This window comes from Heptranchias perlo, chromosome 2, assembly GCF_035084215.1.
Source record: "Heptranchias perlo isolate sHepPer1 chromosome 2, sHepPer1.hap1, whole genome shotgun sequence".
Classification (NCBI taxonomy): Eukaryota; Metazoa; Chordata; class Chondrichthyes; order Hexanchiformes; family Hexanchidae; genus Heptranchias; species Heptranchias perlo.
The window spans coordinates 66,013,109-66,038,443 of NC_090326.1; the positions used below are offsets into that span (position 1 = coordinate 66,013,109).

A 25,335-nucleotide genomic window follows, 5' to 3' on the forward strand; every position below is an offset into this window, starting at 1 on the left:
TTTCTGTGGCGAGTTTAGTTCGTATCTACCAAATACAGCAACTTCACTCCGTTCAATGTATTTCAATGGTGAGGCAGACAGCGAGATGCCGTTTTCGCAAAGCTAACAGTGGAGTGGAGCATCTTGGACATCAACTTTTGGATTTCCACATTTAACTGTGCATCAAACCCTCGCCTGAAGTTGCTGTAGCATTTGTGCGTAAATAACAGAGAGCGCCATTGGCCTCACTGTTATTTTGACAACTGGTGAGCTGCAGGAGTACCGTTACCTGCATTTGCAACAAACCTTGCTGACTCTGCTTCAGTTTCCGGGGCTTCCTTTTCTGTAGTGAGTTCATTATTTTCAAGTGAGAAAAAGAAATAACAGGTATCCATCAATAGTTTTCAAATAATAATTCAATATCGGAGTTCTGCTGACATTAATAAACTATTTGAGCTTCATTTTGGGGGTTGATGTTACTACTGGGACCACTTAATTGCCATATTACTGACTGGTTCACACCTATTATCCTATATCTGCCCTCTATGGGGCACTGCAGCTTTCTTTCAGAATGAGATGCTGGTTGGTATCTCAGCCAACATTGCCAGAGAAATGATGTAAGACATTATTTACATGCAGTAAATGTCTTGGCAACTGATGTCACATGCTTTATGGAAATGACTTATGCCACCAGTTACAAAGCTTTTTCTTTTACCCAGCTCGTCAGATTCACCACCAGCCAAACCAGTGTATCCTATGGGCACCTAACTCTGTAATTAAGAGCCAATAACAGTAGCTTTATTAAACAGAAAATATAATTTAAAAATTAATAGGAGAGGCAAAAATTAATTGTCCAACAGAAAGGAGCAAATTGATTGTAATAAAGCATTTAAAGTGTAATTGTGATGATGAAGCACAAATTGTTCCAGCATTTCTTACAGACAAGTTCAGTTTCATTTGTCATGAATAGTCATGAGGTGACTACTGTATTTTATTTTAACAACATCAGATCTATGCTGATGACAGCCTGTGATCTAGGAGCAGTTACAAAGCCTTGGGAGATCTCTAAGCAGGTGAGTACAGGAAGCTCATTCCCATCATGATGTGGTTTAAGGAATGCACTAAAACTGTAGTATTATTATATTTAAAGTCATGCTTTTATTTTCAGCTTTCATTTTATATTCTGCAGTTTTCCAATGCTTAAAAGTAGATGCAGAATATCGTTATTGTTTGTCACTAATAACAGGACAGATTAGGACAGTAAGGCCCAAGAAAAGTGACATGCAGAAATTCTAGAGGAAAAATGTTGCATTTGAATAGGAGTTCAACATATGTTTAGTTTGGACCCGATTCTATGCTTTTTGCAGTGGCACTAACTTAGCATCAACTATTGTGCCCAAGTACATTTTGTTCGTGTTGCAAAAGCAAATATTCTACAGATAACTTTTTACTACTGCCGCAGGTACAAATGTTCTCTTTTTAAAAAAAAGGTCTCTCTTTAAATGTGGTGTGGTTCCTGCTCCTTCTGTCACAATGCAAATCTACATTTTTGTTTGTGCCACTAAGTGCTTTTTCCTTCATTTTGATCATGCACTCGCTGCCTGATGGTCCCAAAATCCATGAAGAAAATATTGTCCAGAAGGAGCCTTTTGTCCTTAATAGAGCAAGTCTCCAGGAGTCCATAATGGCTATTTGTTTTTGGAATTTGTATGCTCATCATATTATCATATAAAGCTTCCAAGGAGCAAGATGAATGACCCAGACATACTTGAACTTTAAAGCTTTGACTATTACTTTCCAGCTAAGCATAAAAGAAACAAATGCAAATTACAATTTAAATATTAAATTGGGCAGTGTAGTGCCACGTGATAAAGTGAGAGATTTTCACTCAACCATAAAAAATTGCTGTTACTGCCACACTACCATCCCCACTAACCAGGGTGAAGCATTTTCTCTTCCCAAGACTGCCAAGAATTGGACATACATCCTGGTCTCTTCCAAGAATTACCCTATTACATCCTGTGATATTTCAAGATTCATACAGTGCCCTTGGCATGAACAATAAGTACCCACTCAATATCATGATGTGGACATCAAGTACAGAAAATGTCCTAAGTTAATTACTGCACCCTGCAAATTAGATAAAGGGAAGTAATTGCTCTTTGAGTTATTACACCTAATTTCAATCAGAATGGCAGAAAAATTATTCATTCTTTTTTGTGAATTATTAAGCATTCTGTCTAACTATACTGGAACCTATTTACATATGCAAAATCGCCCTGTCCTATTTGTATTACTAGTGATTGCTGTGTTATAAAGTGTGTGGATTTTCTAATGTTTTTCTTTATTAAAGAGAAATTATAATTGTTGCTAAAAGGGTGAAGAGCCAATGCCTCAATTTCATTATGAGAATGTCCACATACAAGTGGCAAAATGACATTTTTGCAACAGTGGGGAGCACTTTAATACAAGTCACGACATCATGTTGTGTGTTTGACAAACAATAAAAGATTTACACAAATAATCACGATCAGGCATGTTCTCCTCCCCAGACTGCCAAGGATTGGACATAGCTTCCGGTCAGTCTATCCCGAGAAGATTATAAGGAGCAAGTACTCTTCCTTGTACTCTTTTTTTAAAGTCTTACTTTATCACTGAAGCTTTAGGCACTTGGCAACTGCCCAACAGGAAAAAGGAACAGCTCAGAAAACAATTGAAGTTCAGGATTCAGTTCAACATCTGTCTCAGATCTAGACCAATTCTGGCAAGTAGCAGAATCCACGAATGATTAGGTAGACAAGACATAGGTTACTACTGATAGTATTTTCCTCATTAGAAAAGGGAGGTATCATTACATGGAGCGGTAATGCTACATATGAATCTAACTTGTCATTAGTGAACTGCTACAATTATCTGTGTTTGGTCAGTCTGAAATAGCATTAAATAAGTTTGTAGAACACTTGCATTTATGTATTGTAGGTAGCTGATTTGGTAACCAGTGAGTTCTTCGAACAAGGCGACAGGGAGAGGGCTGAGCTGAAGTTGACACCAGCTGTAAGTATTAATTTTAAAATACAGATTTTTAAAAAAAACTTTGTCCTTAGTTTTCTATTTACTTCCTTATCATTATCACTTGTTAATGTTTTGTCCAGTATATCTGCAGACTTGCTATTCAAGTTAATTAAGAAGTAGGTTCTGTAGTAATTACCTCAATTTTTGGATACTGGCTTCATTCATTCTCCAGCAGGGAACAATGGGTCACAATTCTTATGTGAAATTCAATTATTGTTTTGACTAGTTAAATAACTGAAGTTGATTGGTATTCATTTACAAAGGGAACACATTTTCTAACAGATGTGGAATAGTTTTGAGTTAACTCATTAAATTAATTTGGACTGAAACTATTCAGAACTATCTGATATTACATAGACTTGATGTTAAATAATGAAGACTTGCATTTATACAGCGCCTTTCATGACCTCAGGATGTCCCAAAGTGCTTTACAGCCAATTAAGTACTTATTGAAGTGCAGTCACTGATGTAATGCAGGAAACACAGCAGCCAATTTGCGCACAGCAAGGTCCCACAAACAAGAAAGATGAGGTCCCACAAACAAGAAATAGCACTCTCTCAGTACTGTACTGGAGTGTCAGCCTAGATTTTTCTGCTCAAGTGTCTGGAATGGGACTTGAAGCCACAACTTTCTGACTCAGGGGCAAGAATGCTACCCACTGAGACAGGGCTGACATGCTATAATGTTTGTTTAGTACCAGTGTTCAGATTACACTAGCTGTGTGCGATCAGGTGCTTCAGATTCCCTTTTAGTATGGAAATCTTAGTGCAACAAGGGAACAAGAGGGCGTTCAAATCGTTTTTTGATGGTTGGAACTAGATTTTCCAATTGGAAGATTCTTTTCTAAAATTGGCATCTGTCTTGTATCACATGCAACTGACAGGTGTATTGTGTCATGATATCAGACAAACAAAGCGTGTTTCCAAAAGTTGCATTAGTCTGCCATTCATTGACACCTATAGTGAACAATCAGTACCACACTTGGGAGCCAAATAGCTACAATTTTAGCCCTAAAATTATTAAACCAATCCCAATGTATCTAACTGTGTACTTGATTCCAGGATACTTTATTATGAGTAATCTGCCCTTTTTACTGTATATGTTGGGGCTAGAAAGCTTCCTGATGCCTCAACACTAACCCACAGCTAAAAATCACAGTGCCTCTCATCTTTCTTGTTCAATCATAAGGAACAAGAGCAGCATCAGACATCCCATTGAGTGGTATGAATTCTCAAGTGAAATTCAACTTGGCCAGATTGGATTTGAACTGAGTTAAAACTACCTCAGCAATCCCTTGTTTGACTCCTGAAGCCAATGTAAACTTCAACCAGAGCCAAGATTGATTCCATAGCTCCACTTTGTCCAGTTGAGCTGAGAAAAGTCTTTTCCAATTGATCATTAATCAAGTGTCTGGCGCAACCAGAGCTTGAACCAGCCACCATCCCAGCTGTATGAAATGTCCTAACTGTGTGCCAGCAGGTTACTTCAGTTTTTAATCATTTCTATTTTACTCTTTCCTCTCTGACACATTGGAGGGTTATTTATCTGACATCTTAGTTCTGTATTAATGCCCAGTGTGCTGAAGGTTTGTAGAAACATTCTTTCCATTGGTGATAGTACAAAGCATTCCAAGATCAGCTATGGCCTTGCTCAGCATGATACTAAGGAAGTTTGCCAATCATATTTCTGCTATGTATATTCATTCACTACAATCCCATATTGTGCCAAAATATTTAAAGAGGAAATTTTACCATCAGTGCTCATTTAAAAATCAAACAGGTAAAGGCAATTAGGATTAATATTGACATTCCTTTGCTTTTCTTTGTCTGCTTCTGCAGCTTTCTTGAATATTTTTGTTTAACTGCTGAGTGCCAATGACATCGCCAAGGATCCTGGCTAGAATTACTGCAGTGCTGAATTAATATCAGTGACAGCAATTATTAACCTAGGATATTTCAGCAAAAGTGTCATGACAACTGTGTATATGAATTCAGCCTGCTCACCCTGTCATGTGTAGTAAATCCTCGAAGCTGGTTCCTTTATGTTCTCCACTCACACTTAAAAACAAAAATCTATCTTTGTAGCACATAACAATGGTGAAGCACTTTGGAGCTCAGATATGTTGTGGCACAGAGTGATAGGGTTGATGGGTTTGCACCTATGATTTTTCATATCAAAAGGGAAGAAGAATTTCTGGTGTCGGATTTTCGTCTTTACCATCTGGGCATTAAGCATTGCCTGAGCTCAGAGAGTAAAATATGGCAGGGAGGGTCGCACATAGGACCTGATTGATTTTCCTCTCATTGACATTTGTGAGTTTCCCTTTATGTGCTCTGCTCCGCCCAGGCGATTCTTAATTTTCAGGCGGTGAAGATGATAATCTAGCCCAATGTCTCTACCTGTAGTGAGGAGAGCAAAGGACAGCTCATTACTTGGTTGTCAGCTTGGCTCAGTTCTACTGCTACCACCTCTGAGTTAGAATGTTGTGGGTTCAACCCGCACTCCAGGATTTGAGCACAGGATCAGTGCAGTACTGAAGGATTGCTTCATTGTTGGAGATGTTAAGACAAGGACCATCTGCCTGTTCAGATGGACGTAAAAGATCCTATGGCATCAAGAAGAGTAGGCAATTCTCCTGGTGTGCTGGCAACATTTTTATCCCTCAACCAAAAACAGACTATTTATTATTCATCTGATTTGCTGTTATCCGGGACCTTGCTATGCACAAATTGGCAGTCATGTTTGCCTACATAACAACATGAATTGTACTTCAAAAGTAAGTTATTGACTGTAAAGCACTTTGGGACATCCTGAGGATATGTCAGAAAGGTAGCGAATTTCTTGATTGTGTTCAGGACAGTTTTCTGCAACAATATGTCCTAGAACCAAGAAGGGAGCAGGCCATATTAGATTTAATAATGAGTAATGATCCAGATTTAGTTAACAGCCTAATGGTTCATGAACATTTATCTAATAGCAATCATAATATGATCGAGTTCAGTATTGTGTTTGAAAGGGAGAAACTCGTAACAGCTACTAAGATTCTAAATTTAAGTAAGGCCAATACAACGGGGTGAGACTGACTGTCTACAGTAAACTTGGCAAATCTGTTAATGAGTAAAATGACAGAAGATCAGTGGGAGATGTTCAAAAAAGAATTTAACGTGATACAGAATCAATTTATACCTCTAAGGGGCAAGAGCTGTACTTGCCAAAAAAAACAGCCATGGACGACAAAAGATGTAAGGGACAATATAAAACTAAAAGAGAAAGCATGCAAAAATGCAAAAAATAGCACAGATTCTGGTGACTGGGAGAGATACAAAGAATCAAAGGGTGACAAAACAGAGAGTAAGAGCTACAAAAAGGGAGTATGAAAAGAAACTTGCAAGGGATATCAAAATCAACACAAAAAACGTTTACAATTATACTAGGAAAAAGAGGGTGGTCAAGAGCAATGTGGGCCCCTTAAAAACTGATAATGGTAATATTGTAAATGAAAATAAGGAAATGGTGGACATGTTAAATAATTACTTTGAGTCAGTATTTACAGTAGAGGAAGAGGATAGCATGCCAGACACCCCAAGGAAACTAATTTTGAATCAGGGACAGGGATTCACCATAATTAAAGTAAGCAAATTAACAGTAATGAGGAAAATAATGGCACTAAGGAGTGACAAATTCTAAAGGAAATAGGTGAGAACATTGCAGATGCCCTAACTATAATCTTTCAAAGTTCTCTTGATTCAGGAACCGTTCCTTTAGATTGGAAAATTGCAAGTCACTCCGCTATTTAAGAAAGGTGAGAGAAGAATTATAGACCAGCGAGCCTTACATCTGTTGTCAGGAAATTACCAGAGTCAATAATTAAGGATAGAGTGACTGAACAAGTTGAAAATTTTCAGCTGATCAGAGAGAGCCAACATGGATTTGTAAAGGATGGGTCATGCCTGACGAACCTGATTGAATTTTTTGAAGCGGTGACTAAAGTAGTGGACAGGGGAGTGTCTATGGATGTCGTTTATATAGACTTCCAGAAGGCATGCAATAAAGTCCCTTGTAAGAGACTGTTAACTAAAATCGAAGATCATGGAATTGAGGGGAAATTATTGACCTGGTTAGGAAATCGGTTGAGCGGCAGAAGACAGAGAGTAGGGATAATTGGCAGGTACTCAAATTGGCAGGATATGACCAGTGGTGTTCCACAGGGATCTGTGTTGGGGCCTCAACTATTCACTGTATTTATTAACGACTTAGATGACAGGATAGAGCCACATATCCAAGTTTGCAGACAACAAAAGATAGGCAGCATTGTAAGCATTGTAGATGGGAGTATAAAATTACAGAGAGATATTAATAGATTAAGTGAATGGGCAAAACTGTGGCAAATGGATTTCAGTGTAGGCAAGTGTGAGGTCATCCACTTTGGACCTAAAAAGGATAGACCAGAGTACTTTCTAAATGGTGAAAAGCTCGAACAGTGGAAGTCCAAAGAGACTTAGGGGTCCATGTACATAGATCATTAAAATGTAATGGACAGGTACAGAAAATAATCAAAAAGGCTAATGGAATGCTGGCCTTTATATCTAGAGGTCTAGAATACAAGGGGGAAGAAGCTATGCTACAGATATACAAAGCCCTGGTTATACCACACCTGGAGCACTGTGTTCAGTTCTGGGCACCTTGTTGATTGTATCCATATCAATTAGTGTTAATTGTATTCAGGTGGTGTGTATCAATTAGGGACTCTGTTGTATCCATTTATATGAGAGCTTATCTAGGGGGTGTACCGTGTGGATCTCCGTGAATAAAGGCTTGGAAGCAACTGAAGACCAGGCTCTAGTATTCTATCCTTCACCACCTGGCTATCCAGTTTTTGACACACCGTACTCTAATAAGGATATAATGGCCTTGGAGGGAGTGCAGTGTAGATTTACTAGAATGATACCTGGACTCCAAGGGTTAATTTACGAGGAGAGATTACACAAACTAGGGTTGTATTCCTGGAAATTTAGAAGATTAAGGGGTGATTTGATCGAAATTTTCAAGATATTACGGGGAACTGATGGGGAAGATAGAGAGAAACTATTTCCGCTGGTTGGGGAGTCTAGGACTAGGGGACATAGCCTAAAAATTAGAGCAAGGACTTTCAGGAGTGCAGTTAGGAAACACGTCTACATGCAAAGGATGGTAGAAGTTTGGAACTCTCTTTGGCAAACAGCAGTTGATGCTAGCTCAATTGTTAATTTTAAATCTGAGATTGATAGACTTTTGTTAACCAAAGGTATTAAGAGATATGCAGCTATGACAGGTATATGGAGTTAGGTCACAGATCAGCCATGATCTCATTGAATGGCGGAACAGGCTCAAGGGGCTAAATAGCCTACTCCCATTCCTATGTTCCTATGAATGGCTCTACATAAATGCAAGTGCTTTCTTTCTTGTGAAACTAGTCACTATTTTTTTCTTTTAAACGCTGGATAACAGTAATCTGAACTTCCAATTGTTTATATGTCCAGGAGATACAAGTAATATATAGGAATACCACGTGCTTGCAGGCTGGTGGCATGTTGGAAGAAAAACACTATCTGTAGGTGCAAGAGAATATTTTCATTAGAAATCAGAGGTTACATATTGAACATAAAAAAAAACTACAAATAATAATGTGAAGCAGTAGAAAAGACCCAAAAGTGTACAGTCACATTCTAACAAATATGCTTTTACTGAAAAAACCCTGATATGGATTTGGTGGTTTTATAGAGACATAATTTAAACTGGAATAGACATGCAACTTTTGTCACTGTGTATACATTTTAAAATGTAGCTTCCATATAATCAGATAAAAAGCTGTCTGAATCTCATACCCTGGATGAAAACTCAATAGAATGCATTCATTTGTCCATTCTCTGTCCTGCAGTAATACAGTAAGGACTCCTAAATCAGGTGTGGCAATGCTGGGCTGTCCATGTAACACAATAAAATTGCATATCAAGCCCATTCTCAGAAGACCATCCACTGCACTTTGATACAACGAATCTATTCCACGCACTGAGTTCTGGATCAGCTGTTAATAATTTATGACTGAGGAACTAGTCTCAGGTTAGCGCTAAATTCTCAGCAGTTTTTTTGCTGTGATCTCACGTGTTCACCGGGGACAAGGCTAAGACAGCCAATTAAAGTGAGTTCTAATTTGACCTTTAACAGCTGTCACGGAGACTATTGCTCCAGCTATTTGTACGGACCTACTTCTAAACTTGCTGTTTTTTTGATGTTGCAGATTTTCCCAAGAGTATAATTTTAAACAAATCTTCCACTTCAGTCTAAAGTAAACAAACTAGGAATTTGTCATATTCCTGATCTTATACTTTTAAAAAAAACCTTTGTGAATTTTAAATATTGTGCCTGTAGCAACCAGTCTGCCTACAGTAATGTCACAGCTGACACCGAGTGAAATACATTGATGTGTAGGCAAATGCATCCTGCTGAACTGCACTCATAATTTGATTATAAATTGCACACTAGGGATAGATGATTTATAGGTTGTCAACACCTTACTTGACTTGTGCTATAATTTCCCTTCATTAGGAGTCTTTCATTATTTTGTTTGCTTTTAACAAAATTAATGCATCTTCATGCTCAAAAATCATACATGCATGGAGTGAGCAATGAATTAATCTTTTGACCTTGGTAGTGAACATGCAAAATGTGGGTAAAAATGCATGAAGAACTCTGAGTTATTACTGCTATTAGCAATCCGTGAATGTCAGGTCCTGCAGTAACTGCACTCTTGGACGTGTGCTGAAACACAATTCGATCTTCACAAATATTCTACAGGCTATCTTTGACCGAAATAGGAAGGACGAGTTGCCGGGGCTTCAGCTGGAATGGATTGATGGGATATGCAAGCCATTGTTTGAGGTACCTTGAACCACTAAATAAGTTGTGATTTTTTTTTATATTGTGCTTTTCTTTCCTCCCATCCAGTTTTCTCAAAATGATTTTTAAAATATGTAAGCAATTGAAAATCTGTGGAATTTATTATTTAAAGAAATATTTGAAAGGTATTCAGATGGTGTAACCTAACTTGGGCAGTGGGATCAATTAGACACAACAAACTTTCCTTCACTTTTCATGGGCAAGTGGGGTGTTTCCCAATGTCCACCTAAAGGATGTAATAATCGTACTTGTAGGTAACATGTGGAGGGATTTAGCAACAATACTGAGCACTCTAGGATGAGTCCAATAATGCAGTCACTGCATCCTATGGTAGGATATGGTGTTGCCAGTTACAACACCATTTTATGAAGCTGAAATGGTAGCTGGTGTGGCCATTCTAAACCTACTCACCTTCAGGGCCTCCACTGCTCATTGTATTTATGTGCATGCTTATCTAAGAGTAGAATAACATCATCGGCCCATACCAAAGTGACGCATTCTGACAATTTTTCTCTCTGATTAGCTCCCCTTACTCTTTTTCTCTTGAAGGCCAAAGTATGTCCTTGTGACAGGTTGCTCCATCTGGTGGACAGAGATGGAATGACAGGTCTAGGGACTGTGAAAATTTTGAGTTTTACACTGAATCAGAGACAAGAATTGAACTGGCAGCAGCTAATAAACTTACCAGCAACAAAAGAAGAGTTTTGGTCCATTATGAATGATTTTGTCTCTCTCTATATAGCTGTTGCTATGTTCTGAACAAGCAAAGTGCTGTATTGTCTGATCTGCCTACATGCGCAGTACTGCCAGATAATAGAGCAAAGAACAGCTCATGGAGTCTACATTAGGGCATGAGGGAGTGGCCAGAGGGGATGAACAGTTCAAAGATACCTGCCAATTGTTCCTACTGCAACCCTCGATAACCCTAACACTGGCCTGTTAATTCATTATTGTGTTCCACTGTGAGCGACTAGAAAGGTCTGATAGATAAGTGATAGCATCAATTTCTGATCCTTGAAAGAAATTGCTGTGAAACGTTTGATTTCGGTTTTATTGCTGTACCCATTCAAAGCTTTCTTACTTTGCCTGGGAGAGGTTTGACCGGAGAAATTGATTACTGGATGGGCTTTTTTGAAGTGATCACATTGCAAACAATATTGTGAATGCAACAATATTGAAACAGATTTTCCTATTCTTATACTTGGGTGCATTGGATCACCAGGGTGCCACACTATCAGGAACCTTGGGCAGAGAGAATCACACGCCTATAACATAGCACACATGATTTTTTTTGTCAATTTGAATGAATGGGTGTGTGATCCTCCCCATCTTTAATGTACTGTGACTAGGCAAAAATCTGCCCATTGACTTCACGAGGAAACCATAATGTAGCTGAATAGGAGGATTTCCAGAAGCTGCATCTGCCCATTTACAGCCATTGTACATTGGCCATTTGTTTGCTGTTAAATTGTTATAGTGCACATGTAGTGCGCTTTCAGTTCTATTTTCTGTCTTTAGACCACCTCTGAATTACCCTGAGCAAACAATGTCAGTGCAATGCCGACAGCCAGTGGTGACCCTAATCAAAACAAAAATTGCTGCCAAATACTTTCCAATTACTTATTTACTAATCAATCCCCTCTCCCCCCACCACACACACACAGTTTCCCCCTTTTCTCAGTTCCTCCCGCAAAGATGCTAACTGCTGATGGCATTTGGTACTACAGGCACTAACACTGGCAACCTTGCCCCAAGACATCATTTATCATTTGTGAGCCGAGACTTGAGTGTCCACAGGTTATTCAACTGTGGAGGGTGTTCCTGTTCTAGACTGACTTTCATACACATGTACTTTCCAGCAGGAGTCACTGAATAACAAGAACCATTGTTGATTTTCTCCCCCCCTCCTAAACTGACTGAAGCTGGTTGTAACGCCCCAGCTGCTGTCCTTTACTGAGATTGGCTAATTTAGCACAGGCCCAGAATCAAACCTGGGCCATTTTGTTCTTTATGTATGGCTGAGTGATTTTAATTACAATTTATTTTAAATAAATAAAATGTATATTAAAATCTACTAATTTTCTTATTGTCCTTACATTACAGTAAACAATTCCAAATTGATATAAAAAAGCACCAATTGATAAAAGTAGGGATTGAAAGAGAGAAGATAAATAAGCAAAAGGAAATCTAATAGCAATATTAGTTTGAGGAAACAGCTTCTAAATGAGACCTCTGTGCACTGCTTCACTGTGGTTTTTAATTGACATTTTTCAGACATAAATAAAACTTATACTTTCACTCACAGCCAGAGAGACAAGCAATAGCAAACTGAGTTTTACTTATTAATTCCTTTTTTGTAAATCTCTTGTAATAAAGAGTGAAATTGCACAGGATAATGCTATGCTTTATATTTTAGTACAGCACAGTAGTGATATGACAATTCTGCTGTAATAAGTATGATTGATAATGATTAAAATTCTGAACTCAGGAAGCTGTATAATGAAGCTACAGTTCAGGAAAAAAAATGACATCCTTCTCAATTTCAGTAATTCTCAATCGTACATCTAGATATGCTAAGAATGTATTTTTTTAAAGTAGCAATGGGGGGTATACTGCACTACTTAATGCTTTCCTAATGACATTTTAGAAATGAATGGTATTTTTATAGTCTTACTATTCTGGACCAAATGCAGTAAAACAGCATTGCATGTTATGGAGAGAGAAAATCCGAGAATTTGAAATGTTCTGTCTTAATTGCACTGAGACTTTTTGCTTCAACTGTGAAAAGTTTTAGCTAATATATAACTGCAACAGAGGAGCCAAAAAAATAACGTTTAACTGATTTGCATTTGAATTTATCCCATTAGAATTTTTTTTAAATTTGCCTAAAATGAATGCTCAAATGTCCAAATGGCCTCTGTTCATCTATAAATACACAACCTTGTATTTGTGTAAAAAAATGATTAGCTGAAGATATTTATGTAGATTTATAGGTAACGTGACAGCTCATATTGTGTTAATTATTCGGAGTCTTCTTGTATATTATCCAGTCTTTAGACCCTTTCAACATAGGAGAGCCTGTCTACAAAGATTCATAATGATGGTCTTGTTTGAGTCGTAAGTTATCTATAAATCTGAATGCATATTTTCAGTGAACCAAATTTGCACAACCAGAAAGAATACAAATGTGTATGTTTATTTATACATATACTTCAGCCATCTGAGGTGGTGATATTATTTTGAAAATTAATGTTTAATGAAGTATGTATTGGCACAGCTGCAGTGACTGATGTAGTGTTGTGTGAGGTGTGAAGACAAGAGAAATAAAGAAAATAAAGCAGAGGCAGAGAGGGAAAGCAAAATAAACAAACACTGCAAGGAAATAAAGTGCAGAACATGAAAAATAAGGAATCAGCAGACGAATGAAGGAACATAAATAAAACAATTGATGTATGAATACAAAAGTGAGAAAAAGAAAGACCAAAAGCAGAAAAAACAGAAATGCTAAAATCCCTATCCATCTTTTTATATTTATGTATTATCTCTGTTTCTCTTTCTGTATATTTATTTTTCTAAGACATGCCTCTCTATCTCTATCTGTATATATTTATCTTTCTGTATTTATATTTCTCGCTGTCTCTGTTTCTCCATCTCCACCTCGATTTATTTATTTCCCTATATTAATATCCATTTCTCCACCTCCATTTCAATCAGCAAACTTTTATTTATCTTGTGTCTCGGCAAAATCGTCATTGTTTTGCAATTTTATGATAAAAATGCACTTTACTATACATTTTATGTCATATTCCTCAAGCCATAAGCAGTTGCACATTTGATTTGTGGTGTTCCTTTAAAGAGAGGGATAGGGTATTAACATAGCACCCGAGGCATAGCAGACTTTTATCTAATCTTATCAAGCAAAGTACTCCTTGAGGGGAGGGGGAAACGGGGGGGACAGACAGCAGTTGGCGGGGGGGGGGATGGGGGTGGGGGGGGTGGTGAACCACATGTGGAACATAGCCTCAAAATTATTATTTCAACTTTCTATTCTTTAAAGTTATTTTTGTGCTGCATGTGAGATGACAGCAAGAACTTACTTTTATATAACATTCCTCACGTAAAATAATATTCCAGAGACCTTTGCAAGTGGGAGAGGTGGGCATTGAATATCCTAGATTGCTTTACAAGTGAGGGAGGTGGGCATTGAGCAGGAAACAAAGGAGTTTAACTTAGGAGAAGAGGGGATTAACCAAAGGCACCATCAAAGAAACCAATAGCAAAGAAAATTGGTTTAGAAAAAGACTTTAAGAGGACATGGCCACAGAAGTAAAGGGAGCTGGGGACAAGCAGTAATCTGGACTCGGAGAATCAGAGGGTTCAAGCTTGGCTGGAGAAGATTTCTGAAATAGAATGGGGGGAGGACATGGAGGGATTTGAAAGCAAAGGTGAGGTCTTTGAAGTCGATTTACTAGGACACAGGGAGCCAGTAGAGTTGGGTACGTTTGGGATGATGGGTATTTGGTGCAAGAAAGATCTCAGGCCACAAAGTTCTGGATTAATTGAAGATTATGAATGGCAAATGTGGAACTATCAGTGCTGATATAATACGAGAACTTGATCTTTGAGGTGACAAAAGGGGCAGCTGACAGTTTTCGTAGTCCTGCAAAGAAATTAGTCTTGGCAACATAAGATGCAGCAGCTAAAATGATGAACCTCTTTTACAAGTCCCAATTCCTTTCTCCCAGGAGCATAGCCTTGCAAAATTTATCTTAGGACCTAAGACAATCAGCTAGGCTACAAATAACATGATTGTTGGCTTTAGCATAATAAGGAATTAGGGATGACTGCTAATATTTAAGACACAAAGATTGGCTTTTCAATTTCATGTTACCAATGGGGAGCCTTAAGCCAAAAGCACATATCAGAATGTTGGGTGCGCGCGGTGCAATATTTTCTAACCTTTAAAACTAATAGTTGAAAAATTGTGTGCAAAGCAACTGGTACTCCCGATATGCATTTCTGGTAAGTGCAGCTCCCTCCCTCCCCTTAAAGAGTTGAAAATTATACAACACATTTGCGAAACAACCCTGATCAACTTTGACGGGCTCAGGATAAAGATGGAGGGGTGATTACACGATCTGGTGTTCTCAACAGGAAGTGTATCTTGGGAAATTGCTTTCATGATTTCCCCAGATGTGCTCCCTTCAGGCGCTGCTCCCTGCTGGGAGCACCACATCATGGAATCCTCCCTGGAATGTCAGCTGGGGCTGGAATTCCTGCTGTACTTGTGTACAACACGCATACAAAATGGAATCCTGTTTCGTACTGATGGCAGGAGGAATTATCAACAAGAGGAATTTCACCTCCCTGGTGAACTGTTGGCTCCTCAAAGAACCTTTTCCTCTTTTCTCCTTGTTGGGGAGAAACTGCATTCACTTGGTGGTTTTCTACAGTTGTGTGGCTGAGTGGCAACTCGACGTGTGGGTAATCACAGGCTGTTATCCACAAGCCATTACTCCATAATGCAGTCATTCTTTTGCTCCAATAGTGCTGCCCCTGGTTCCATCCTCAGATTTTTGCTTTGAATTTTAGATTCAGATTTTACAAACCAAATCACAGGCATATTGCAAAAAAACGTCTTCAGTTATGAGGCTTTTATAGATCCCTGGAGGGATTTATCATTATATCTAAGACCGTGTCTTATCAGAGAATGCTTAGCATTACAATAATGTAAAAAAAAAATCAAAAATTCAGTTCCATCCTTAATCTTAAATTATAGAATTTTAAATTCAAAATGCCCACATTGTGTTCAACTTTTTATTTTTTAATTCATTATTGGACAATAAATTCTAGCAGTTGGCAAGTACAAATGAATAAGACATACTGAAATAATTATGAATTTTATTACCTTGCTTGGTTGTTATAAATTCTAACATGGTGACACCCATTTGCACCATGAATACAGTACAGCTTTCCAAGAGAGCTTGAACTGTTTAAAGTCTTGAATTGAATCATTTACCGGCACAATTCCAGAGGTAAGTTTCATTATATAAAATAAATTAGCTGTAAGATTTATGTACCTGGATTTAACTACTTTAACCTGTTTATATTGCAACTCTTTGTTTAATTTTACACCGCTACTGTAAGCATATCATCAAATAAATTATTTTACAATGTGTTAAAATGTGAGACCAGGCACCTTGTCCCCTACCACTTCCAAATGATTTTTTCCCTCATGTTTTTTCCCCCACTCCTGAAGGCCATGACTCATGATGACGTAAAGATCTAATGCTTCTATTTGTGTGCCAGTTCTTCTGCTACTGAATCTACTCTATTTATACTGAGGGAAAGATTTGAGTTACAGATTTACATTTGCTCAAAATTAATCTTTGAAAACAAGATGGAAGGAAAATAGAAAGAAAGATAACATTTCAGATTTTCTGTTTAGTTTAAAATGAAGCTTCTCCTTTACCATTATTATATTTGCTCCCTTGAGAGCAGTTGTCTAAATGTACTTATTTTATTTAACAAACAGGGAAAATTCATAAAACCTTGTTATTAAGTCCCATAAAAATCCATGTTGTTGGCATATGGCAAATGTGGAAATGGCCTTGTCAAGTAGGCTTACAGAAAATTCATTGACTATGTTGCAGAATGAGGTGTTCAAAGACCTTGCAGAAAGATTTAACAGATTATCATAGCTATTACAACCCTGTGTCTCATGATAAACCTGTCATTCATGCACTTACAAGGTGCCTGATGATGTCTCTGGTGAAAGCAATGACAGGAAGTTATAGCTAGTATTCCAAATTCCCATCTCAGTAATCTTAAACAACACTTCTGTGCACCACAAGAACACCTGCTCAGTATTCACACAGGCAGTTGTTTCATTGACAGCATTGGATAAATTGTGAAGAAGAAAAAACTAAGCATAGCCTCCATTAAAAAAAATCTCAATTAAGTGGAAAGGACACCTGTGAGTTTTATAACACTGCTAAAAAGGCAGCTGGTCAACTTTATTGCTTAACATGTAAAGTTTAATAGTTACTCCATTGTTTAAGAGTTTGCTCTGCTCACTCAAATGACATTTCAGAGTTGTGTCCAGGCTTTCAAAGCCACTTTAATTTCCATTTGAAGTGTACAATATTTGGTTAACCTGAGTAGAATTTTCAACTATGTATTACACATAAAATTGGGATGAGATATGAATGAATTGTTGATAAGTTTGAACCTACAGCCATCTTCTGGACCCACCATTCAACTCAAAAGATAAAACTATCTTTCAAAAATGCTAAACTGTATGGAGTCTAGTGGTTCAGGAGCTCCTGGAACCAACGAAGAACATCAAGGAAGACAACCAGTCTAGGGTGCACAATGTGATATTAGATAGGTGTTGTGGAGTTTTGCTTGATTTACTTCTGGGGTGCAGGGAACAACTTTGTAGAAACCTTTCTTCAGGAGATTACTTGGGTTGGGTAGAATCTATGGTAGAGTGAATGGTGCACAGTCTATGCAAGGAGCAGGCTTGATGGGCCAAATCATTTTTCTCATTCCAAACTTTTTGAAATATATTTTGAAAATACAAGTGCACAGTGTGAATAATTGCTGGAATAAGTCTTATGGGTAACACAAGTCCTTTAATCTTAAACTCCACTCTTCTCTAGCTAACTTTAATGGGCTGTTTATATTGCAGCCTTGCTTCTTGAGGTGGTTCTGCAATATTGCCCTACAGTGCTCCTAGTCTTGTGAAAACTGCCTGGTTTAAATGGTGGTGGGGCGGGGGAGGGAGTGGGGGGGAAGGAAAATCTACCTGCTCTTGTGCCAAGTTTGGTGAATGGCCTTTAGGGGGCAGATACTTTGCCTGCCCCAAATATGGCCATCGAAGGAGGAAGGGGTGGGGGCTCCAAGCGTCTGAGTTCTCACGTCCTGGGCCTTCACTGGGACCCAGCGTATGGTTGGTGGAGATATACCTGGTTACACCAGGGTACCTCATCAACAGGAATTGAAATTGTGACCACCTGGGGGCCCAGGCAGGCATTGAAGTCTGCACCCCTGAACATATGCAACAATTTTTTAAAAAATATTAAGGGGTGCCTGCATGTTTCTTTCGGGATCCACATGCATCCCCTCGCCCATGTCAACAAAAAAGAAGAGGAGAAAGAAAGCAACGGAGAAAGAACCAAAAAAGGCAGTAGGGATAATTTTCAACTTTGCCACCCACGCAGTAACCTGGCAGCGCGATCGCTTGCCCCTTGAAATCACCAAAATGTAAACTAGGCTGGTTCTACAAAGGGTGGGTGATGTGCTGCCTCAGGGATACTGCTCAGGCAGTGAAGTTGAAAATTACCCCCAATGAGACACAGAAGCAAAACAGGTCAGAGAGTCAACCAGAAAAGAAAACAAAAATAGAGAGAAGTAGGAGAAGATAGCAAACACTTCCTGTAACTGACACATTTACTGCCTATAACTTTCCTCATCACATCTTGTGGATAATAACCCTACTGTTATATAACCAACTCAACGTGAGCAGTAGTTGTTATATATATCTCGTGTCATGCACACATCCATCAAACTTCACACTTCAAAATGTAAAAAGTATTAAACAAAAGTCAATCACTTCCTGCTGACTTTTCTGATTTTGATAAACTGGCCTTTCCCCAAAGGGCAGGAGCCAGGGCCTTACAAGCAGCTGGCAATTTATAGAGACTTCTCTGAATACTCACGCCTCACTATACATCTATTTAATCTACTTCCCCACAGGGAGCGCTGGCCTTAAAGGGTCAGACCAGTTTAAACAAAGCTCCATCTTAATAATGACATCATAACTGTACTCCAGTTCTCAAACTATCTGTGAGCAATACCATGGGAACAGGAATAGGCCATTCAGCCACTCGAGCCTGTTCCATCATTCAATGAGATCATGGCTGAACTCCATTTACCTGCCTTGGCTCCATACCCTTAGCAAAAATCTATTGATCTCAGATTTAAAATTATTAATTGAGCTGGTATCTATTGCTTTTTGTGGGAGAGTGTTCCACATTTCTACCACCCTTTGTGTAAAGAAGTGTTTCCTAACTTCTCTCCTAATATCTGGCTCTGATTTTAAGGTTATGTCCCTTTGTCCTAGACTCCTTCACCAGCAGAAAAGGTTTCTCTCTATCTACCCTATCAATTCCTTTCAAAATCCTAAAAACCTCAATCAAACTCTAACCCCTTGATCTTCCATATTCCAGTGAACACAAACCTAGTTTATGTAATCTCTCCACATAATCTAACCCTTGGAGCCCTGGTAACATTCCAGTGAATCTGCACTGCACTCCTTCCAAGGCCAATATATCCTTTCTAAGGTGCGGTGCTCAGAACAGTACACAGTACTGCTGAAGATCAGTTAGTAAATATTATTATTGAATGTAAAGCATTAGGAGGACCAGAGCAAAATTTAAAGAGGGAGAAAGACTGGGTGAAGAAAGTCCTTTGTGCAGAGCTGGTCTGAAGTTGCAGCCTTCATTGAAATGAATGGAGTTGCTCCAGAAGTCATGGGGTTCCTACCCAACATGAGGTCACCAAAGTGACCTGCTCTAGTTAAAAAAAAAATGAGGGCCCTGAATATGGGTATTCCACCGTAATTTCAGGAGAACCCCCAGAGAACAAGCATAAATGACTGAAGATGCCTTTTCTCCAGCATTTGCACTGGTCTCCCACCAAAGTTATGACAGGAGACAAAGAGAATCCTCATGGAATTTCAGAACCAATGTTTTTCCAATAATATATGAATGAATATTTTTAAAGAACATGGAGGAGTAGTTTGAACAAAATGTACTCAATCTAGAATTTCCTTCTCCTTTAACCGTAAAAAGGAAATTCAGCAAAATAATAATAAAACCAAACTGCATGGAACTACAGTAAGAGGTCCAACCACCAAATGGAAAGAGTAAACTTCCATCATGTGTCCTGTATTCTTTATGGCTTTAAAGCTTTAGCCATGATAGTTTGTGGCAAGGTTGCTAAAGCTTTACTTGTACAACTGTCTTGTAAATGATTCTTAGCTATCCATTAATGTATTACTAAATACCTGTTGGGATTGCACAACACATCTTAAGTTGGAAGAAATCCTTACTGCAGAGCTTCATATGATAAAATGGGAATAGCAAAAGTCAAGGCCCCAAATTTCCTTGAGGATTTGGCTAGACTTCTGCTGTAACTTTGCGGGGAGTCCAGCGGACGCCAATGGAAATCAGCAGAGTCCTAGTTGCACTGGGTCCTGGTTGTTTCCAGCATTTTCCGGGAAGCCTTCTAAAGGGTGGAAGCTATGCCCATCCCTTACAAAGTTAATGAAATCAGGAGGACAGCCCGGGGCAGTGATCTCCAACACTGGGATTTCTCGCTTCCCCTCAGTAGGGATCTGGTGTGGGACTGGAGGACTGTTTGCTGAGACTGATGGACAGAAATGATTTGGAGTCCAGAGTAGATTAGTGTTCTGAACTCCCGAAGATTGGAGGATTCAGTCCCCTTACACATGGCACCAAGGAGGAGGCTCCATAAGATCTGGGGGTAAGGAGGCCTGGGAAACCCTACCCAAAGACAGCCAAGGACTGGAGTTTCCGGCTGCCATGGGGTAAGTGGGCGTTGGTGATGGGTCTGTAGTGGTTTGGGTGTTTGCCAGACCCATGCAAATGAGATGGCTTGCCACAGCTCCCGCTAAACTCCGGCAAGATCAGCACTGGAGAGCACTGGCAAGTGTAGATCCGATATGACTGCCAGAATCACAACCCATGAATTTTCGGGATCCCAATCTTTACAAGTTATCCCAAAAAGATCCTGGGCATGAAAATCTGCAGCTCTTGCAACATACGCCCATCACAACTTCGGCACGTACTTTTATGGGATCAGGCCGAGGTAACCAGCGGGCCCAAACCCAACATAAGTACGGGAATCGCCCTACCCGCAGACTTTTAGGGTCCCTGTTTTATTCCTGTTTGATCAGTTGTTTTAATTTGATAATGTACAGTAGTTTCCTCCACCCCATAGATTCGCCATCAAACAAAATGCTCGCCTGCAACACTGGGGCAAATTATCCTTTGCTCTGTGCCCGGCAAACAATCAGTTTTCAGCACTAGGCAGAAGGACAAGGGCAGAGATCCATGACTTTGCTCTCTCCCCCCTGCCGCCGCCCCGCCTCCCCCCCCCCGTTATTCAGTTTTCAATGTTTGGGAACTTTAGTATCTATGCATTTATAAACTATATACATCAGTAACAGGAGGGAGATTGAAAATGTTTAAGTGTACAAGGGAGGGCTGCCACAGAGTGCATAGACTATTTTCAATCCTCCTCTTTATAAAATTATACTATTTACTGTTTAGAACATGAATGCTTTTCTTTCCTCTATAATATTAATCCTTTAGAATTTATTTATTAAATCTCTTTCCTGAATTGAAATAAAAGAATTGTTGAATCTGAGGTCTGAATTAATTTTCTTTGAGAGGAGGTTGAAAGTGTGTGGAAGGGTTTGGAAAAGTATACAATAAGCATCAAGGGGTGGGGATCAAAAAATTATCATTATGGGTATACATGCTGAATGGTTGGGCCAAGCTAATCAGGTTTACAGAAACAACCATGGGTATCAGGGATAAAGCAAATGGACGTTGGCTTAGTGTGTTATTTTAAATATGCAGTGTCGCTCCACTTAATGTTCTCTTGCTCAAACCTTACAGAGAAAGTTTTGCTTTCACGGTGAGCTGTGTCACTAGCGGCACTCTGATCCACTTATCCTTTTTATCTGCTCCTCACGTTCCAGGCATTGGCCAAGCTGAATGGAAGGGTGCAGCCCTTGGTGAATGGAATCAACGCAAACAGGACTAAATGGGAGGAGCTTTACATAATGTACCGTCAGTCCCATGGTGTCACAGATGCTGCTAATCGCACGCTGAAGATTGAAGCAATCAACTAGTGCAATTCAGACCGTAACATGTTTCTGGCCTGACCTTACACTACATTAGGCAGTTTGGCCCTCTGGCAGATGGAATGTTAATGACAATGATGCAAATGCTGGGGAATCATCAATATTACTTTGGCCACAGAATGAACCTTAAGCGACGTTACCATAAATCCCATCTGCGCAGCCACTGAAGAAAAGGTGTAAAATCATTTTGCCCTCAGATCAGATCTTGGGTATTGAACGGAGATCAGCACTGCAAATGTTCAAAAAAAACCGCAAACACCAGATATGGACCATTTCACATGTATCCCATCATGCACTACTATGTTTGATACCTAAGAGCATCCAGTAATTACTGCAGTGATTAAAATCATAATCTGCCATCTGCTGCAGCAACGTTCTTTCGGTGCTTCAAAAAAAACCTGCTATTGCCTGGACAGCTTTATTAAAGTGAATACTAGTTAAATCTGTTGGCAGCAGGGTACGCTGTCAGACTGACAATAGCTTATTGATGTTCAAGGCAAGGTACTAGCCCAACAAGAAACTGCTTTCAGAACAGGGCATTGTGAGGTAGATCCAAGGACTCCATTTAAAATGTCATCCTTGAGATGTTTCTGAATATTAATTGAAGCATCAATTTCTCATCATTTTTCTGGGGATTCGATCATGTGTGCAAATTAATAGATCAGTCTTTTAAAGGGATGGTTCGGGCTGCATGTATAAACTTACCTTTAAGGCAGAGTGGACATATAGTGGTTATCACCATTAGCTGCTGCCTGTGCTGGGGATCACACTCAATTAGGTTGTCACATGATCTACAATTATAGAATTATAGAATCATAGAAAGTTAAGGCACAGAAGGAGGCCATTCAGCCCATCGTGTCCGTGCCAGCTGAAAAAGAACTATCCAGCTTAATCCCACTTTCCAGCACTTGGTCCGTAGCCCTGTAGGTTACGGCACTTCAAGTACTTTTTAAATGAGTTGAGGGTTTCTGCCTCTACCACCCTTTCAGGCAGTGAGTTCCAGACCCCCACCACCCTCTGGGTGAAAACATTTCTCCTCAGCTCCCGATTAATCCTTCTACCAATCACTTTAAATCAGTTCCTTCACTTCTCGTTGTTGAGGCAGTGGATTGCACATCATATAGCTCTTTTTGAGCTTGCTCATGGTCACTGCTGTAAATTCAATCTACGGATGACTGACCTCAAAATTTGACAATTTAGTAGAAATAGAATAACGAAGTATTGGTGAGACATAGCTGACTTGAGTTAAGGACCATCTAATGTTCCCAGGCAAAAATATCTGATATTTAAAACAAAACTTTTTTCTGCTCCCCAATCAGATCAGTGAGTGAATGCAATGCTTTGTTTGGAAGTGAGCCATCGAGAACAGGAAGTGTTCTGTGCTGAGTTAAGGTGATCTCAGCTGAGCTCAGAGGCCAACAATAGTGGAATACCAATTGGCCTCTGTACCTGTGGGCAAGAGGGGAAAAGTCAGCCAGGGTTTTTGCCCCCCGATCATTGTATAGTGGTCGCTACTGGAAAGCATTGTGTGTACCTGAAGAGCATATAGTATCAAACTCACCTGTGATGTTCACCTCCTTGTTGAATAGGTTGCTGCCAGTCACATGGGTAAATAATGGAGATGCTCACAGAAAAGTATCCCAACATGGAGCACTGATTTCTGGAAAAAAGGAGAGAAAAACTAAAAGGAAAAAAAAACTTGTCATTGTTACTGACTTGCAGTGAGGCATGGAAATTCTCTAAGTGTACTTCATCTTTGAAAACTTCAATCACTTTAGTAAACATTATACACTAATTCAGTGGAGCACTTGTACAGTTTGTCTGCTTTTGATCATAGAAACATAGAAAATAGGAGCAGGAGTAGGCCATTCGGCCCTTCGAGCCTGCTCCGCCATTCAATATGATCATGGCTGATCCTCTATCTCAATACCATATTCCCACTCTCTCCCCATACCCGTTGATGCCTTTTGTGTCTAGAAATCTATCTAGCTCCTTCTGAAATATATTCAGTGACTTGGCCTCCACAGCCTTCTGTGGTAGAGAATTCCACAGGTTCACCACCCTCTGAGTGAAGAAATTTCTACTCATCTCAGTCCTAAATGTCCTACCCCATATCCTGAGACTGTGACCCCTCGTTCTGGACCCCTCAGCCAGGGGAAAAATCCTCCCTGCATCCAGTCTGTCTAGCACTGTCAGAATTTTATATGTTTCAATGAGATCCCCTCTCATTCTTCTAAACTCTAGTGAATACAGGCCAAGTTGACCTAATGTCTCCTCATACGACAGTCCTGCCATCCCAGGAATCAGTCTGGTGAACCTTCGCTGCACTCCATCTATGGCAAGTATATCCTCTCTTAGGTGAGTAGACCAAAACTGCACACAATGCTCCAGGTGTGGTCTCACCAAGGCCCTGTATAACTGCAGTAAGACATCCTTGCTCCTGTAATCAAATCCTCTTGCAATGAAGGCCAACATACCATTTGCCCTCCTAACTGCTTGCTGCACCTGCAAGTTTGCTTTCAGTGACTGGTGTACAAGTACCCTGGTCCCTTTGTACATCAACATTCCCCAATCTATCACCATTTGCGTACTAAAGAGGTAATTCTCCTATCTTGGACTCTCAGAAAGGAACAGTTCTCACAGGGATTATGATTCGGAGCATTGGGTCTCCAATGTTGTAGCCCTGTCTCCAGCTCGCACTCCCTTTGATCGCAGCTTCTCCACTGGGAGGATGGGACAGAAGAATTAGCCCCCAAATGTCATATTCCCTTATAGGTGAAAGCACCAACCTTAAATAAACGTAGTTGTTTCTGAGACCTGCAGAAATTGCATTCTAAATGATATTTCTACTTTGACATAATTGTTAAAAATTAGTGTCAGCTTGGATCAGTTGGTAACATTTTCGCCTCTAAGACAGAAGGTTGTCTTAGTCCACTCCAGGACTTGAGCACATAATCTGGGCTGACACTTCATCACTATGTTGGAAGGAGTGCTGCGTTGTCAGAAGTGCTGTATTTTGGATGAGATATTAAACCTAAGCACTGGCCTTCTGCTCAGATGGAAGTAAACATTCCAATTCCATGGAATAAAAGGGGCAGTGGCAGCATGGACACAAAATTGGCTAAGTGACAGGAAACAGAGAGTAGTGGTGAACGGTTGTTTTTCGGACTGGAGGAAGGTATACAGTGGTGTTCCCCAGGGGTCGGTACTAGGACCACTGCTTTTTTTGATAGACATTAATGACTTAGACTTGGGCGTACAGGGCATAATTTCAAAATTTGCAGATGACACAAAACTTGGAAGTGTAGTAAGCAATGAGGAAGATAGTGATAGACTTCAAGAGGACATGGACAGGCTGGTGGCATGGGCGTATACATGGCAGATGAAA

At 39.5% G+C, this 25,335-nt stretch overlaps 1 protein-coding gene across 1 annotated transcript in view; it reads left to right on the top strand.

Moving 5' to 3' along the window:
• Positions 1-23,731, top strand: part of pde11al (phosphodiesterase 11a, like) — a 211,168-nt gene extending 187,437 nt beyond the window's left edge. The window contains exons 17-20 of the mRNA XM_067997983.1: positions 989-1,052; positions 2,959-3,033; positions 9,887-9,970; positions 21,783-23,731. Of these exons, the coding sequence (XP_067854084.1) occupies positions 989-1,052; positions 2,959-3,033; positions 9,887-9,970; positions 21,783-21,935 (376 nt within the window). The 3' untranslated portion in view covers positions 21,936-23,731. The remainder of the gene's footprint in view (positions 1-988; positions 1,053-2,958; positions 3,034-9,886; positions 9,971-21,782) is intronic.
• Positions 23,732-25,335: the final 1,604 nt, after the last annotated feature.